Source organism: Talaromyces atroroseus (assembly GCF_001907595.1).
Source record: "Talaromyces atroroseus strain IBT 11181 chromosome Unknown scaffold_2, whole genome shotgun sequence".
NCBI classification, from domain to species: Eukaryota; Fungi; Ascomycota; class Eurotiomycetes; order Eurotiales; family Trichocomaceae; genus Talaromyces; species Talaromyces atroroseus.
In genome coordinates this window covers 2,469,105-2,484,765 of record NW_017971434.1, presented here as the reverse complement: position 1 = coordinate 2,484,765, position 15,661 = coordinate 2,469,105, and the positions used below count along the sequence as shown (strand labels likewise).

The 15,661-nt window shown below is 29.5% G+C and overlaps 2 protein-coding genes across 2 annotated transcripts, besides 4 other annotated features; one reads left to right on the top strand and one right to left on the bottom strand.

Annotated features, from left to right (window-relative positions):
- Positions 1-265: 265 nt before the first annotated feature.
- On the top strand, positions 266-2,247 carry UA08_02920 (hypothetical protein; the record flags this gene model as incomplete). The annotated part of the gene is made up of 5 exons (XM_020265015.1): positions 266-470; positions 533-888; positions 940-1,231; positions 1,282-1,974; positions 2,039-2,247. 5 exons carry the CDS (start codon positions 266-268, stop codon positions 2,245-2,247), a joined length of 1,755 nt encoding a protein of 584 aa, XP_020122126.1.
- Positions 2,248-2,552: 305 nt separating this feature from the next.
- On the bottom strand, positions 2,553-4,512 carry UA08_02919 (hypothetical protein; the record flags this gene model as incomplete). Its single annotated transcript, XM_020265013.1, has 5 exons — positions 2,553-2,684; positions 2,850-3,602; positions 3,658-3,779; positions 3,851-4,100; positions 4,162-4,512. The coding sequence occupies 5 exons, from the start codon at positions 4,510-4,512 to the stop codon at positions 2,553-2,555; spliced, it is 1,608 nt and encodes a 535-aa protein (XP_020122127.1).
- Positions 4,513-6,302: 1,790 nt separating this feature from the next.
- Positions 6,303-6,344: a repeat region (Identified by RepeatMasker using a combination of RepBase library and repeat library created with RepeatScout).
- Positions 6,345-7,071: a repeat region (Identified by RepeatMasker using a combination of RepBase library and repeat library created with RepeatScout).
- A 3-nt stretch (positions 7,072-7,074) lies between these two features.
- Positions 7,075-10,482: a repeat region (Identified by RepeatMasker using a combination of RepBase library and repeat library created with RepeatScout).
- Positions 10,452-15,661: part of a repeat region (Identified by RepeatMasker using a combination of RepBase library and repeat library created with RepeatScout) that runs on past the window's edge.

The window sequence follows — 15,661 nt, the reverse complement described above, 5'->3', positions numbered from 1 at the left end:
GCTTTATTCTTTTCTTTTATTTCTTTTTCTTTGTCTAGAGCGGGGGATTCGGGTGCCAACAAGGCTATCGACATGATGGCAGCGATAAAAGACAAAGACTGCCTGCTCGCCTTCCCTACAAAATCTCCGCGTCTTCGCACACAGAAGAAATAGCTCTTTCCAGTTTCCCGCATACCTGAGATCTTATGCTCTCTGGGCAGAAACATTGAGAAACAAAAACCAATCGCAAACACTACGGGCCCATCAACATATGACCAATACTATCATGCTCGCCCGAAACATCGTCGAGGACAGACCGGTGGATAGTGCTCGTCCAATTAGGGTTGTAGTCATGGGAGCCGGACTATCAGGAATAATCTCCTGCATTCGACTGTCTCAACGAATTAAGAATATAGATCTTATTGTGTACGAGAAGAATGCTGATGTTGGCGGAACCTGGTACGAGAATCGTTATCCAGGCTGTAAATGTGGTAAGTAGAGCGGATGACAACGCTTGTTGCTACAAATAATACATACTTACGGAAGGATTTAGATGTCCCATCGCATACCTATCAAGCAACTTTTGAACCCAATTTAGAGTGGTCGCACTTCTATGCCAATTCGAAAGAGATTTATCAGTATTGGAAGAAAGTGGCCGTGAAATACGGCTGCATGAAATACATCAAGCTCAAACATAGAGTTGTCGAGACATGCTGGAGCGATGAGCGTGCGCAATGGAATTTAAAAGTGCAAACCGAGGATGATTCCGTAATCATCGACTCATGCAGCGTCTTCATTTCTAGTGTTGGAGGGTTGAATAACTACAAATGGCCTGATATTCCCGGGCTGCATGATTTTCAAGGAAAACTGATGCATACGGCCGCTTGGGATGAGAATTATGATTACAAAGTGAGCACGCCTTATATTCTACAGTTGTAATCAGGTCTGACAGGCTTCCAGGGAAAAGCAATTGCCGTCATTGGAAATGGGTCGAGTGGAATACAAGTGGTTCCGGCAATACTTCCGGATGTCATTCATATTGACCATTATGCCCGTAACAGGACGTGGTTGGCCACTACTTTTGCCCGTGACAAGCTTGAAGAGATGAATGGGCGTGATAATGATATAGAGACTAGTCAGTCTTGTTACATGCCCCTTTCTTATTCAAACCAACGTGGCCTAGTCGCTTTCACTACTGAAATAATTGCCCAATTCAAATCCGACCGAGCAGCATATCACAAGTTCAGAAAGGGTTAGTGCGTATGAGAAGTAGCCTGTTTGGAGCGCACTAACAAGTAATAGACATTGAGCACAATTTGCAGAGCAATTTTTCTGTAACCATACGTGGGACACCAGAACAACTTGCCGGTGAAGAATACTTCAAGGCAATTATGAAGCGACGTCTGGCCAAGAAACCCGACTTGTTTGATCAAATGCTTCCGTCATTCCCTCCTAACTGTCGTCGATTGACACCGGGACCAGGCTATCTGGAAGCCCTAACGGACGACAAGGTCGAGGTGATTAAGACTCCTATCAGCAGCGTTGATGCTACTGGTATTCGTACAGTGGATGGAATACATCGAGCAGTCGATGCTATTGTATGTGCGACGGGGTTTGACACAAACTTTTTACCCCGTTTCCCTCTCACCGGGCATAATGGAGCTTCTCTCGCAGAGAAATGGAAAGAGATACCCGAAACATACATTTCCCTTGCGACAAATGATTTTCCAAACTACTTTATTTGCTTGGGACCAAACGGCAATGTTGGACATGGAAGTCTTACATTGCTGATCGAGAAGCAAATCGACTACATAACGCAATGCGTGGCAAAGATTCAGCGCGACAACATTCGCTGGATGGCCCCTTGCAAAGGAGCAGTTGAGCAATTCACGAAACACTGTGAGCAGTATTTTAGCAAGACGGTCTTTGTTGCACAATGTTGTAGTTGGTACAAGGCAGGAAATAAGGACGGAAGAATCATTGCCCTCTGGCCTGGTGAGTTCGCGTCTTACTTTTTCTTTCTCGGTATGCGAGCTAATTGATGGGCCTGTCTAATCAGGATCTACTCTGCACGCCTCAAAGACATTCAGTAACCCACGCTGGGAAGATTTCGAATATGAATACATCAATGATAACCCCAACGGCTGGATCGGCGATGGCTGGACGGCAGCCGAGAAAACGCGGTCGTTTGATGTTGATTATCTTGATGACGATCAGGTTGATTCCCCGCCGGTAGAAGTAGTAGACGAAGTTTGCTCTACGTCCTAAATGATGGTTGTTTTGGATTAGTTAACTTACACACAAGCTACACGCAGCCAATGCATATGAGTTATTCTATGAGTGGTAGATCTTTAAGAAAAAGAACGAATAATAACAATAATTGCATTATCTAAGTAGCTGCAGCTCAAGTACAGACAACCAGGTCATCACTCATCATGCACTTTTTCTCCAGATAACTGACATGCACACGGAAGCCAGCGTTCACAATAATACAGTAAACCACCTAAGTTTGTAGAGCTGAAGGATGAATCTGACGAGACTTCTCCGTCCACACGACTTGCAATAATGACCTCTCATTTCAAACACAGGGCTTGTCTCACTTTCGCATTAGATTGGTTGCGGCGCAGGACCAATTCCACATCCTCCGTACGCAGAGTCCAGGAATTGGTGATTTTCATCTCTTTGTCGGGATTCACGAGCTCGATCTATAGTGACATGAAACACAGAAAAAGGTTAGTCGCCTAATATTAATAATCGAGAGAGTGTGTGAATGAAAAATAAGTGCAAGGGAGATATACGTCAAAACTGGCAAAAAAGGTAGCCACAGTCTTGTATAGCTCTACAAGCGCAAGACTTTGACCGAGACAGACCCGTGCTCCCATACCGAATGAGAGCACGGTGTTGAACATCTTCTTTAGTCTATATTCAGCAAAATCACGTCTTTCATCGTGAAACGGGAGCCAGCGTTCGGGGACAAATGAGTCGGGGTTTGGTCCGAATATATCCTCGTTACGATTGATGACCCATGCATCCATCCCAACAATAGTGCCGGATGGGACAAATCTGCCGTCTGGAAGTACGAGGCCGCTATGACCATTGCCTTTTTCTCCGGATTCTCCTAGTTCTGCGGGTACTTCGCGTTCCAGAATGAGGGAGAAGCCGGGGTGGATGCGGATTGCTTCACGGATCACGGCTTCGAGATACACGAGACTTTTTGCTTGCTTGTAGCTGACTGGCTCGGAAAAGCCAAGTAAACCGACAGATGCAAGTTCGTCACCGATCTTCTCGTATACGCCCTTGGTCTTGAGGACGTAGTATACCAGAGCAGTAAGGGTGTATGCGGCTGGGTGACTTCCGGCTACGGTGTTTGTCAACAGATAGCCGATCATTTGGCCGTGGTCGATGAGCTCTGGGTACTTTTGCTGTGCTTCGAGGTATTTGTCGAGGAAATCGTGTTGAATTTTAGTCTCTGGCTTTTCATTCTGCTGCTGCGTTCGCATTTGGAGGCGTTTGCTGTAATGTCCGAAGCTGAGATTGACTGCCCACTCGAGCTGTGGTGCACGCAGAGCTCGCGCAATTCTGTTCGTTTTCAGAATGTAGTGGAGCCATGGCATTTGTGATGTCTTGGATATGTAAATCATCAGCATGCGAATTGTCTCTGTAAGAATGAATACGTACCTTGGCGAAATAATCAAAGTCGCGATCCGAGTCACGTAGAAGCACTTCTGAATTTTTGAGAGAGCCGTCGAGAAACCCAAGGGGAGCACCAAAAGTGGTATCGCCCATAGCATCCCAGGAGACTGACAAAGAGTCACTGGATTAGCTCTCGCAATAGCAAACACATAATACTTAGGTAGCAGGCATAACTCACATCTCACGAACCAATCAGCAATATCACATGGCCGTCCTGTGTTTACAAACTTCTCATTCAGGATTCTGAGCAACAGGGCGATGGAATTATCCAGGAACTTCTCTACACTCAGCACGCTTTTATTGGAGGAGAGATATGAGCTGACTGGTCTCATGACCGTTGCATGCCACTTTTCATCTGATGTCGAGAACAGATTGGGCTGAGAAGTTCCATCTGGACGCACTGACTCCTGCACCTTATACATATTGCTCTATGCGGTTCAATTAGCACTTGTGACGAGGATTGGCTAAAGGGTAGGTGACAACACTAACCTTCTTCCAGGGATTCTTGGTGTTGTAGACCAGCTTCAAAAGCGAAGGATCCGAGAGACTCAGTGCATTTGGCCCTACTCTGACAGCAGGCCCATATTTACGATGCAGGTCAGCGTGCACTAGATGGACAGATCCACCAGCTGTCTTGAAATAGCGCCAGAGGTCGGTGAAGTTGGTGCACAGAGGGCCTGGGAAGGACTTGAGGGGAGAGGAATAGTAGTTCTGGACGAACTTGAAGGACACAGCGAGGCCAGTGACGAGTACTAGACCCACGATGAGATTGAGGCACCCAGGCCAGACCGCGTTTTCCTTGACGAAGTGGACAGCGCGTGGTAGGAAGGACGACGCCATGCTGTCAGCGTGTTGATGGGCCATCCTTGACTGAAGCACGCGTGAGAGAAGTGGAGAGAGGAAGTGAGCAGGGAGGATCTGAGGGCTTATTAAGTGACAGACAGATGGGAATTAGATGCTACTGTCACTGCTGCGTTTAGCCTCGCAAAGAGCGCGCGGTAAAGAGTGAGCTTCCTTGTGTGTCCTTTTTTTTGTGCAGGGAGAAGTCCGGTGGAGTGCCGCAATTTTCAGGAATCTACAATATGAACGCATTACTACGTCTGCACGGGCTGCCTTGATGCCTTGTCACTTTGACACCAGCAGGAAACGTCCAATTTTCTCCATTAGCTTTCCTTTCATATAAAGAAGAGTCTATCTTGTTGGAGTGTCTCAACATATATACCTAATGCGTAGCCTACGTACGGGCAATTTTAGAGAATAGAAGGTCTATTTACTCGACCCTTTTGCGGCACCGACTTTTGATATTTCTTTGTTTGGACCTGATTCAGAGTACTACAAATGATATTGTTTTGCTTTGTTTGCTGGCAACATGTCAAGCAGAGACCAAGGAGCCAGCATTGTTAGCCTGCTGAGACAATATTGATGTCTCAACTTTTATTCCTCTTTTCCCTGAGCGTCATTGTAACATGTTGTTTTGATAGTCCTCCTACCCTTCTAAGAAATTGTAAATGGACGCCATGACCATAATCAATGCGCCCAGGCTCTTTTCTTTGAGCCTTTGAGGTATGTTTTAGTTGATTTGACACTAGAACATATGAGTATTACACTAAGTAGTAAGTGCAAACTCGTATCAATCGAGCCACTTACATATCAAGAAGCCCGAACAGAGATCCTCGCTTAACACAGGATATCAATACCTATGCACAGCCAGCCTTACGCGCCCGGGAATAACATCAATCCCTCCAATACAAACAAAAGAATAGTAGTAGCGAGGTGCAGAAATAGCTGTGCCCAAGACGCCCCGTGTAACCAATAACATAGCCGCCTCTTTGTGACAGACACGACTCTGCATACACATAGATCTTAGATTACCACGTATATAAACCGAAGCCGAGGGTAATAACTTGCCGGTTCGGGCGAATATGGCTGGTCTCGCTTATTCCTGAAATTTTAATTTGGACTGGCAGAGTAATGCGGTATTCACATATTGAAGTGGTTGGTACAGATGCAGGTCGTTGATAGAACCAGTGTACGCGTACGCAGCAGGTAGACTCGTATTGCGTTTGATCACATTGTAAACCACTTGACCTCGGCGGTGCACTCACCGAGAGCCCAATTCTGGTGCATATTGGGGAATTTGAAGGACAAAGAGACTTGCAGCACTTGAACTTCTACTTTTGCAAAGAGGACTTTGGCAAAGAATGCACTTTAAAGAACCGACTCCGGATCAGTAGCTTGCGGCTAAGACCGGCTGCAGTCGTGAGGCCTCATCGAGAAGGGAAGATGAGTGTGCTCATTGTTGCATCGGATATAATGTGTATTTCCAATCCTAAATCCGTGAGCGAATCAACTTCCATCTATGCAAAACAAAGCCGACTACGCCGGAAGCAGTTATTCATTCGTCTCAGCTACACAGCCAGGATTCTCCGCTGTCCCAAGCCCCCGCGGCGTAGGTGTGGGAATCCAGGTTTTCATCTGGTCAGTCAAAGAAAGCTAGAGGACCTTTGAAAACAAGATCGCTATCTAAATAATCGGGATAATGTGTTACTTTCACCGCAGCATAAAATAATCCATGCCATAGATACGAAGTACAGAGTGTTGAGCAGCCGATTTAAAATGGCGCTTTGCGCTAACGTATTTCCCGGGTGTCCCGTTTACCCGGGTATCCCATTTAACGTAATCGGACACCGGAGTGGCCCATGACACCGAGCGGCCCGCCTCCATTCGGAAAACGCGCTCTATGCGAATTTCGAGAATGAATTTCTAGCCCCCATATAAAATATATACAATTCTTTAACTAGTAGTACAATTTGGACATCAGTTAATTTTATATCCAATAATCCTATATCTACTATACTTCGCTAGCACTTATATGTGTAGTTAAAAGGCCTGAAGCTCAGATTTAACTAATATAGCTAAAATAGGCTCAGATATCTTATTTTAACTATTTATTAATTCTTAGGCTTCTTAAACTGTAAAAGACCCTTTATAAGATATTTAAGCTCTAGATTTTTTATACTTTTTTTTCTTTTTCTTATTTATAGTACATAGATTATATATTTCTTTCTAGATAATTAAGAGCTTATTAATACTTATTTTATATACTTTAGATATATAATTGATTACTTAATTAATTTTATTTAAGGGGCTTATTAGATATTTATTAATTCACTTCTTTATAGTAGTCATCTAGCGTTTGAATTGATATAGATTTTAAAGTATTTATAAGCATGAAGATTACAAATTACTTAATTAACTTAAAAGGGATATTAGAGTTTAAAGTTAAACTATAAGCTTTTAATAAATATACTTTAGATTAAGTGATATTAATCTAATTACTTTAAAGCTATTCTAAATATTTTTAGCTTTATAGACTATTATATAAGCCTCTAGAAATACTATTGTGACGGCCTAGTACGATTTGGCTTGGCGGCACACGGTTACTGCGGAAGTACCCGTGGGCCGCCTCCCATGGACGAATCACATGCAGGGAAGATATGGGGCTAGATATGCCTTATAGGGATTACCCTATATTTTAATTCATACTATAGATTGCTAGAGGATCTATATAATATTAAAAAGAGTAAATAGCCTTTACCAGTCAGTATTCTATATTATTAGAATCTTCTAGAAATCTAGATTATTAGATACTAACACACAACAGAGATAGCTTATAGGTATCTAAAATAGAAAAAAGTATAAATAAAAAAAAAAAAATTAATAATTATTCTTTTCTTTTCTTCTTTCTAATTTAATCTCTTCATATTTAGTAATCAAATAGATTTAGTATTATATTATTATATTAAATTAAACTCTTATTTATTTATTAATACTAATCCTTATAAATCTATAAGTAGATTAACATCTTAATTTTAAATAACTTAATATACTTAATTTAAGATTATTTTTTTTCTTATCTTATTATTCTTAAATCAAGATTTAAATTCTAGACTTAGAAACTAAAATAATTTAATTACTTAAATTAATATTAAAGAAGTTAAATAAATATTGCCTATTATATTTTCTTTTAGAAATAAAAGATAATAAAGAATAAAAATTTTAGAATATTAAATATAAGATATTTAAGAAATATATAGATAAGAATCTAGCTATATTATTTAGTTAATTAATATAAGAATAATATAAGAATCTATACTAAATTAATATATTAAAAAAGCAACAAGATACTTATAAAAAGATTATTATAAATTAGTATAAAGTAATAAAAAAATTAATAAAAAAATAAAATCTCTTATAATATTAATTTATTAAATTAAATCTTAAAGAACTCTCTTTTATTATTAAAAATAATAGTAAAAAAATCACTAAACTTTCTAATAGACTAACCCTAATTAATAGAAAAGATCTCTTCTTTAAATTCTAGCTTATTAAAATTAAAAATAAATTAAAGATTAATATTAACTATTATCTAAACTTTTTAATCTATATAGTATATATATAATATATATATCATAAAAAAGTAATAAACTATATTCTTTCTTAATTCTAAAATAATGTTATTAAATTATATAAGAATATTAAAAATATTTTTAAATATCTTAAGACTATCTATTATAATATAAATTAAGTTATTAATATAAAAGCTATATTTTATTATTTAATTATAAAACTAAGTGACTAATTTTAGATCTTTCTATTAATATTTATATATTATACTTAAGAATTAGAGACTTTATATATATAATAAAAAAATAAATTATATAACAAGCTAAATCTTAAGTTAATAAAATTAATGATTAAAGAGATAAATAATAATAATATCTCTTACTCTAAATTTATAATTTAGTATACTTAAATAATTAATTACTTAGAATAAATTCAAGAAATTAAGAAGTATATTTATTTATATAATAATAGAGAAAGTCAAACTATAAGAATACTATATAATTAATCTAATATTAATACTAATAGCAGCTTTAATAATAATAATAAAGAAACACAATATAATTACTTAAGTAAGAAAAAATATACTAAACTCTTTAAAGAAAAAAAATATTATTATTATAAGATTTAAAAATATTAAATTAGTAATTACCCTCTTAAAAATAACTAATTTAAAAATAACAACTCAAAACAATAGATAAGAATAAGTAGATTATTATCTAGAAAGAAAATTCTAATTCAAAAAATAATAATATCTAGAAAAAATTTTTATCTTAAATAAAATTTATATTAATTTATATAAATTAGATATTAAATAATTAATAAAATTTAATAAAGAAAGTTTTATTATATTTATATAACTTACCTAAGAAATATATTTAATATCTATTAAAGTATTAATTAATACTAAAGTAAATAAATTAGTATTTATTAATACTCACTTAGTTATATTACTAGCAAGATTTTTTAATCTTAAGATAATACTCTTAAAAGAGCTAGTAAGAGTAAAAGAATATAATAAGAAAAAATAAAATAAAATCTCTTATATACTTAAATTAATATTAATTATTAATAGGAGATATTATATCAAAATATTATTTCTAATCCTTAATATTAGAATATATAATATAATACTAGATAAAATATAGCTCATTAAATATAATATCTTAGTAGATTATTAGAACTAATAATTAATTTAGTCTAAAGATATCTTTCTAAAAAATTAAGCTATAAAAATTAATTACTATATAATTCCTAGAGCTATTTTGTAATAATTAAGAAATATTAATCTATAATATTAGAAAAATATAATATATTATAATCATCTTATAGAAATAGAGAATTAAATAATAAAAAAATTTAATTTAAGCTGCTCCTAGGCCTAAAGCCTAAAAGTAAAGAATTTTATTAATTAATTAAAAACCTTAAAATTTAACTTCTTATATATAAGAAAATCAGTTAATTAATTAAAAGAGAAAAAAGCTTAATTAAATATTCTTCTATCTTTACTTAAAAAGACCACTTTAATTATATAAGACCATATATATTAATAAAATTATTAAAAATCACTTAGAAAGATAAAAAAGGTCTTAATTAAAACTCTAAAAAAAAAAATAAAGAATAAGTTAAAAAAAAATTTCTAAATATAAAATAAAAATAAATATATTAAGAAAAAGCTTAAAAAATATTAAAAAAAATAAATATAATACTTATTAATATAATAAGATTTAGTATAAGTACTAAGATAAAGAATTTAATCTTATTAATAATAAATCTCTATAAGATTAATAATACTATTAAGATAAGAAAGAATTTATTAAAACTTATAGTACTTAATATTAAAGAAATTTAAAAATTATTATTAAAGGTATATAAAGACTATATAGATATATTCTTAAAGGATCTATTAGATTAATTACTAACTCCTAAACCTTATAACTATAAGATTAAATTAACTAAGAAGAATATATTAAAATATAACTCTCTCTATAAAATAATCTTAAAAGAATTAGAAATAGTATATAAATATATTCTTAATAATCTTTATAAAAGATTTATTAAACTAAGCAATGCCCTCTTTATATTACTAATCTTAATAATTAATAAATCTAGAAAAAGAATATAATTCTATATTAATTATTAAAAATTAAATATTATAACTAAGAAAAACTAATATCCTTTATTCTTAATTAACAAGGTTCTTAATTAAATTAATAAAGTATAAGTTTTTACTAAACTAGATATTTAGTAAGATTTTTATTAAATAAAGATATATTTTAACTTAGAAGATTTAACTACCTTTTATATATAATATAGTATATATAAATACAAAGTAATATTTTTTAGAGTGATAAATAGACTAGTGATATTCTAATATATAATTAATAATATCTTTATAGATATACTGTGACGGGGTTTGCAAGAACGTAGCTGGGATTCGGCTTCGGCCTAGGAATAGATTCGAATATATAACGTATATACATATATGCTCAGCAGCTAATCACTGCTTCACAAAGGCCTAAGATCACCCGCAGTTATAAGATAATATATGCCAAGCTGCTAGTCTAATTAATAATAGAAAGCTAGATAAGGTTATATATCTACTATACTTTAAAGCTATTCCCAACTTTATTCAAGATTCCACCTTACAACTATCCCCCTCTTTATAAAAGTATATCCCTAAGCCTAAAATTTCATAAACTTATAAGATTTAATACATAAAATTAATAATTTAAGTTTTATAATAAAATCCTTATTCTTAATAAAGAAATCAAAAATAGATAATAGACATTAGATAAAGGATTAAATATATAGAAAATAATTAAAATTAACACTAATAATAAATATATATAAATCTTTATCTCTCTTATTCTAACTTTCTCTTTTTTTCTCTTTTTTTCCTTAGCCTCATCTTCTTTCTTAATAATAAATATTATCTTAACACCACGCTTTTTTATTAAAATTTTATTAAATATAAATTTAATATATTCTATATTATTAATTCCTTATTTTTTCTATATTAATTTAATACTTAGAGCAATAATAAAATAATTTTAATTATCTTATAATTAAATATAGCAGTTAACTTAAAATACTTAATTCTAATAATTTAAATCTATTTTAACTATTCTCTTTTTTAAGAGCAATATTTTAATACTTAAAAAAACACTAATATAGTAATAATTTATTATTATTAATCTAGATTCATTCTTATATTTAAAATACCTCACAAAAATATTATTTATATAAATAAATTAATCATATAAGATAAGTTATAAAATTAGATAAATATTAATATAGTTACTAATAATATAAATAAATAAATAGCCTAAACCTTTATATATTTCTAAGAATTCTCTAATTAAATCTCTTAATATAGTTTTTACTCTTAATATTATATCTAACAACTCCTAGCCTCCTATATCTCTAAAGAGCAAGATAAATAACAATATTCTATATATAAGATTTTAATACTAATAAGATATAAAAATATATAATTAAATCTCTATATAAGCTCTTATATTTAATCTACTTTTAATTATAAATCACTTTAAATCTTTATAACTATATTAAGCAACAGCATATTTATTATAATACTATAACTTAATTATATATACATTATTAAATACTTAAGTATAAGTATATTCTTATAAATATATATTTATATTCTAGTTTAAGTATTTATACTATTAAATATCTCTTATTTTATAACTAATATTAATAATTTATAATATCCTAAATCTTTATTAAACTATTTAAAGACTTTAATTAATAAGTTCTATTAGAATTCAATAATAAAGAATTTTAATAATTAATATTATATATTAGATAAAATACTTAAAGCTTTAAATTATATATCTAAAAAATATACTATTAAGATAGATTTTAATACTAAAACTAATAATAAAAATATAACCTTAACTTAGCCTAATCTACTTAAAAAACATTTAATTATAATAATTTATACTACTTTATTAGAGAAGTTTCATTCTTATCATTTTTATTTCTAATTAATATATTTAACTAGTGATTCTACTAATTTTAATAAAAAAAAAAGATTTTTTTTACTTTCTTCTATTAAACCTATTTATAAATAAATATCTATATCTAGGCTTTTAGACTTTTAATCTTATAATCTATTCTCTCAACTTTTATAATTAATTAGCTAAGCCTTTATTAATTATATAATATAAATTCTTTTTAAATCTTATAATTAATAACCCTTACTAATAGTTCATAATATAAAATAAATCCTATATTTATTCTTAACTACCATAAATTAAATTTTTTTTTATCTCTTCTTTCCTTACTTTAAGTTATAAATAATCTTATAATTTTAAAGATAAATTTTAAATATAATATAATCACTAATATTCTTCTCAGATTCCTATATATAATCTTCTTTAGAGTAACCTATTCACTTAATAAAATATATTTTATTCTTTTTAAAGTTTTTTTTTATATAAATTTCTTCAACCTCATATTCTCTAATATTATTTATAATAAAACCATCAGATAAGATTTCATTTCTAGTTATATTCTTAAATAATTCTAATAAGGAGATATAAAATATCAGATATAATTATTAATATTATAAAAACATTTTTAGCTTATATATATTCATTTCCCACATATCTAATATTTAGAAGGATCTAATAAATTTAAAATTAAACTTCAATTTCTTTCTACCTAGAGAATAGATATTCATAGTTCATAATATTATCCTATCACCAATTTAAAACTGCATTACTATACATTTCTTATTAAAATATTTAAACTAATTCTTCAATACTTCCTCTAGTAACTTTCAAAGTTCTTTATATTTAATCTATAATTAGATTATCTATTTAGTTACCATTATTTAATCCTTCTTTATCCCTAAAATTTCCTTATTAGAACCTATATCTAGAGAGTCCTAATTAATATTAATATAAATATCCCCCTAAAAGCCTATTAATGCTTTAGTAAATAACATCTTAGTAATACTATATATATTATTATTATATATATATTGAGCTAACACTAATCACCATACCTAGTTATCCTATAATAAATTAATATATAATCAAAGATAATATTCTAATATCTAATTCTATTATTCTATTTAATTATTAATTTAAAAATAATAGACTATACTAATTCTTCTTCTTATATCAAGATACTAACAGAGCGTTTTCTAAAATATAACTATAAATATTATTACTTAATCACTCACAATATTCTTAGATATAATAAAATATTTAACTATTAATTTATATATAGCCTCCACTAGTTCTTTTACTAATATAATAATAGATATAGATTCATATATAATATATTTTATCAATAGTTCCACAATAACTATAATAATATTATACATTTTTCCCCTTTAATTTAAAAATAAAAGCTCCATTATAAAATCCAAGATAACTAATTTCTAAAGTTTTATAGATTTTAATAATAACTTTATCAGCCTATATTCTTTATACTATAGCACATAATTATGTTAGCATTTTATACATATTAAATAATAATATTAAACCGCATTATAAAGCCCTTATTAGAAATATTTTAATAATATTATTTCATACATCTTTTTAATACTAAAATAACCTCTTTATAAATTATCATAATTAACTCATAAAACTTCTTACCTAAATATATAGTCATATAACACATATATTACACCTTTAAATCTAAATAAATCATTAGCTCCAATATACTAATAAGAATAATCTATCTTTAAATTTAGGTCTACTATCTATTTTTATATATTCCCAGTTTATATATCTACTTACTAGCAATAATAAATAATAATAGCAAGCTCTTCAGATATATCTAAATAAATTATCTTAATCATAATAATTATTACCACTTCAGACCTTAGCACCAAAAGTTCTAGACCTCTTATAATATTAATAACTATTTCTTTTTAATTACTAAATACATTTTAATATCTAGAGTTTAAATTATTATCAACTTAAAAAGTCTCTATTACCTCTTCTAAATATATAAATTCTATACTATCAGAACTATATTTATATTTAAAAGATTCTATTCTTATTAAGTAAAATCCTCAGCTCAGCTTTTCCTTTAATATTAATAATAAGATCTATTAGTTATCTTTAACTTTAATATAATCTAACCTTCAACTTAATACATTTATAAGATTTTTATACCCTAGCTAATACTTAATATTAAAATTAAATACTATAAGCTTCTCAACTTATTAAATCTATCTTTAATTCAGTTCCTTTATAATCATAAAATATTAAAGATTATTATAATTTAAAAGAATAGTCACAAGCCTATTATTATCTTCTAAATAATGCCTCCAATATTTAAAAGCTTTAATAATAGCTAATAGCTCTCTATTATATATTTTATAATTAAATTTAACTAAGATTATTTTTTAAGAATAGAATACTATTAAATACTATAATTTATTAACTTTTAACTAACTTAAGATCACTACTATAACAAAATTTAATATATTAATTTCTACTTTAAATAGAAATTCTAATTTAAAATACTTAAATATAAATACTTATATAAAGCACTTTTTAAGGATTTCAAAGACATTTCATACCTCTTTAATAAAAATAAACTTTATATTAGCTTCTTATTCTACTTCTAACCCCTTTCACATCTATTTATAACTCTTAATTATATTTAACAATAGCACAATAATTACAAAGTATCTCTCAATAAACCTATAATAGAAGTTAGCAAAACCTAAAAATTAAGCCACATCCTATATATTCTTAGATTCAGACCATTCCTAAATAGTAATAACACATTCAAATTTTATTCAAATATCTTTTATTCTAACTATAAAACCTAGAAAATATACTTCATTAACTTTAAAAATACATTTTAATAGCTTAATATATAACTTATACTATTATAAATAATCTAATACTTTATAAACATCCTTTTCATAAATAACTTTATCCTTTAAATATATAATAATATCATCTAGATATACCACACAACTTATATTTAGAAGATTACTTAGCACTTAATTCACATATAATTAAAAGATTATTAAAGTATTTACTAGTCTAAATAGCATAATAATATATTTATAATATCTATATTAGATATAAAAAATAATTTTTTACTCATCTTTCTTCTTAATTCAAATGCAATAATATATATCTTAGAGATCTAGCTATATAAATATTAATATTCTAGAAAACTGACTTAAAATCTCTTCAATTAATAGCAAAGAATATCAATTCTTAATTATAATAATATTTACCCTCTAATAGTTAATATATAACTATAAGCTATTATCCTTCTTAAATATAAATAAGATAGATACTCTAGCAAGACTCTTTAACTTATAAATCCAGCCTTTAACTAGATTCTTTACTAAATACTTTCAAAGCACTTCTTATTCTTTTAGACTTAGCTAATAAATTAAATAATATAATAGCTCTTTACTAGGCTCTAAATTAATAATATAATTATAAGCTATATATTTAAATAATACTGCTATCTACTTCTCTAAAAAAATATTAAAATATAATTCTAAATATACTAGCAGTTCTAAAATATTAATAGCTATTAGTTATAAAAAATCTTTAATTTTCTTCTTATC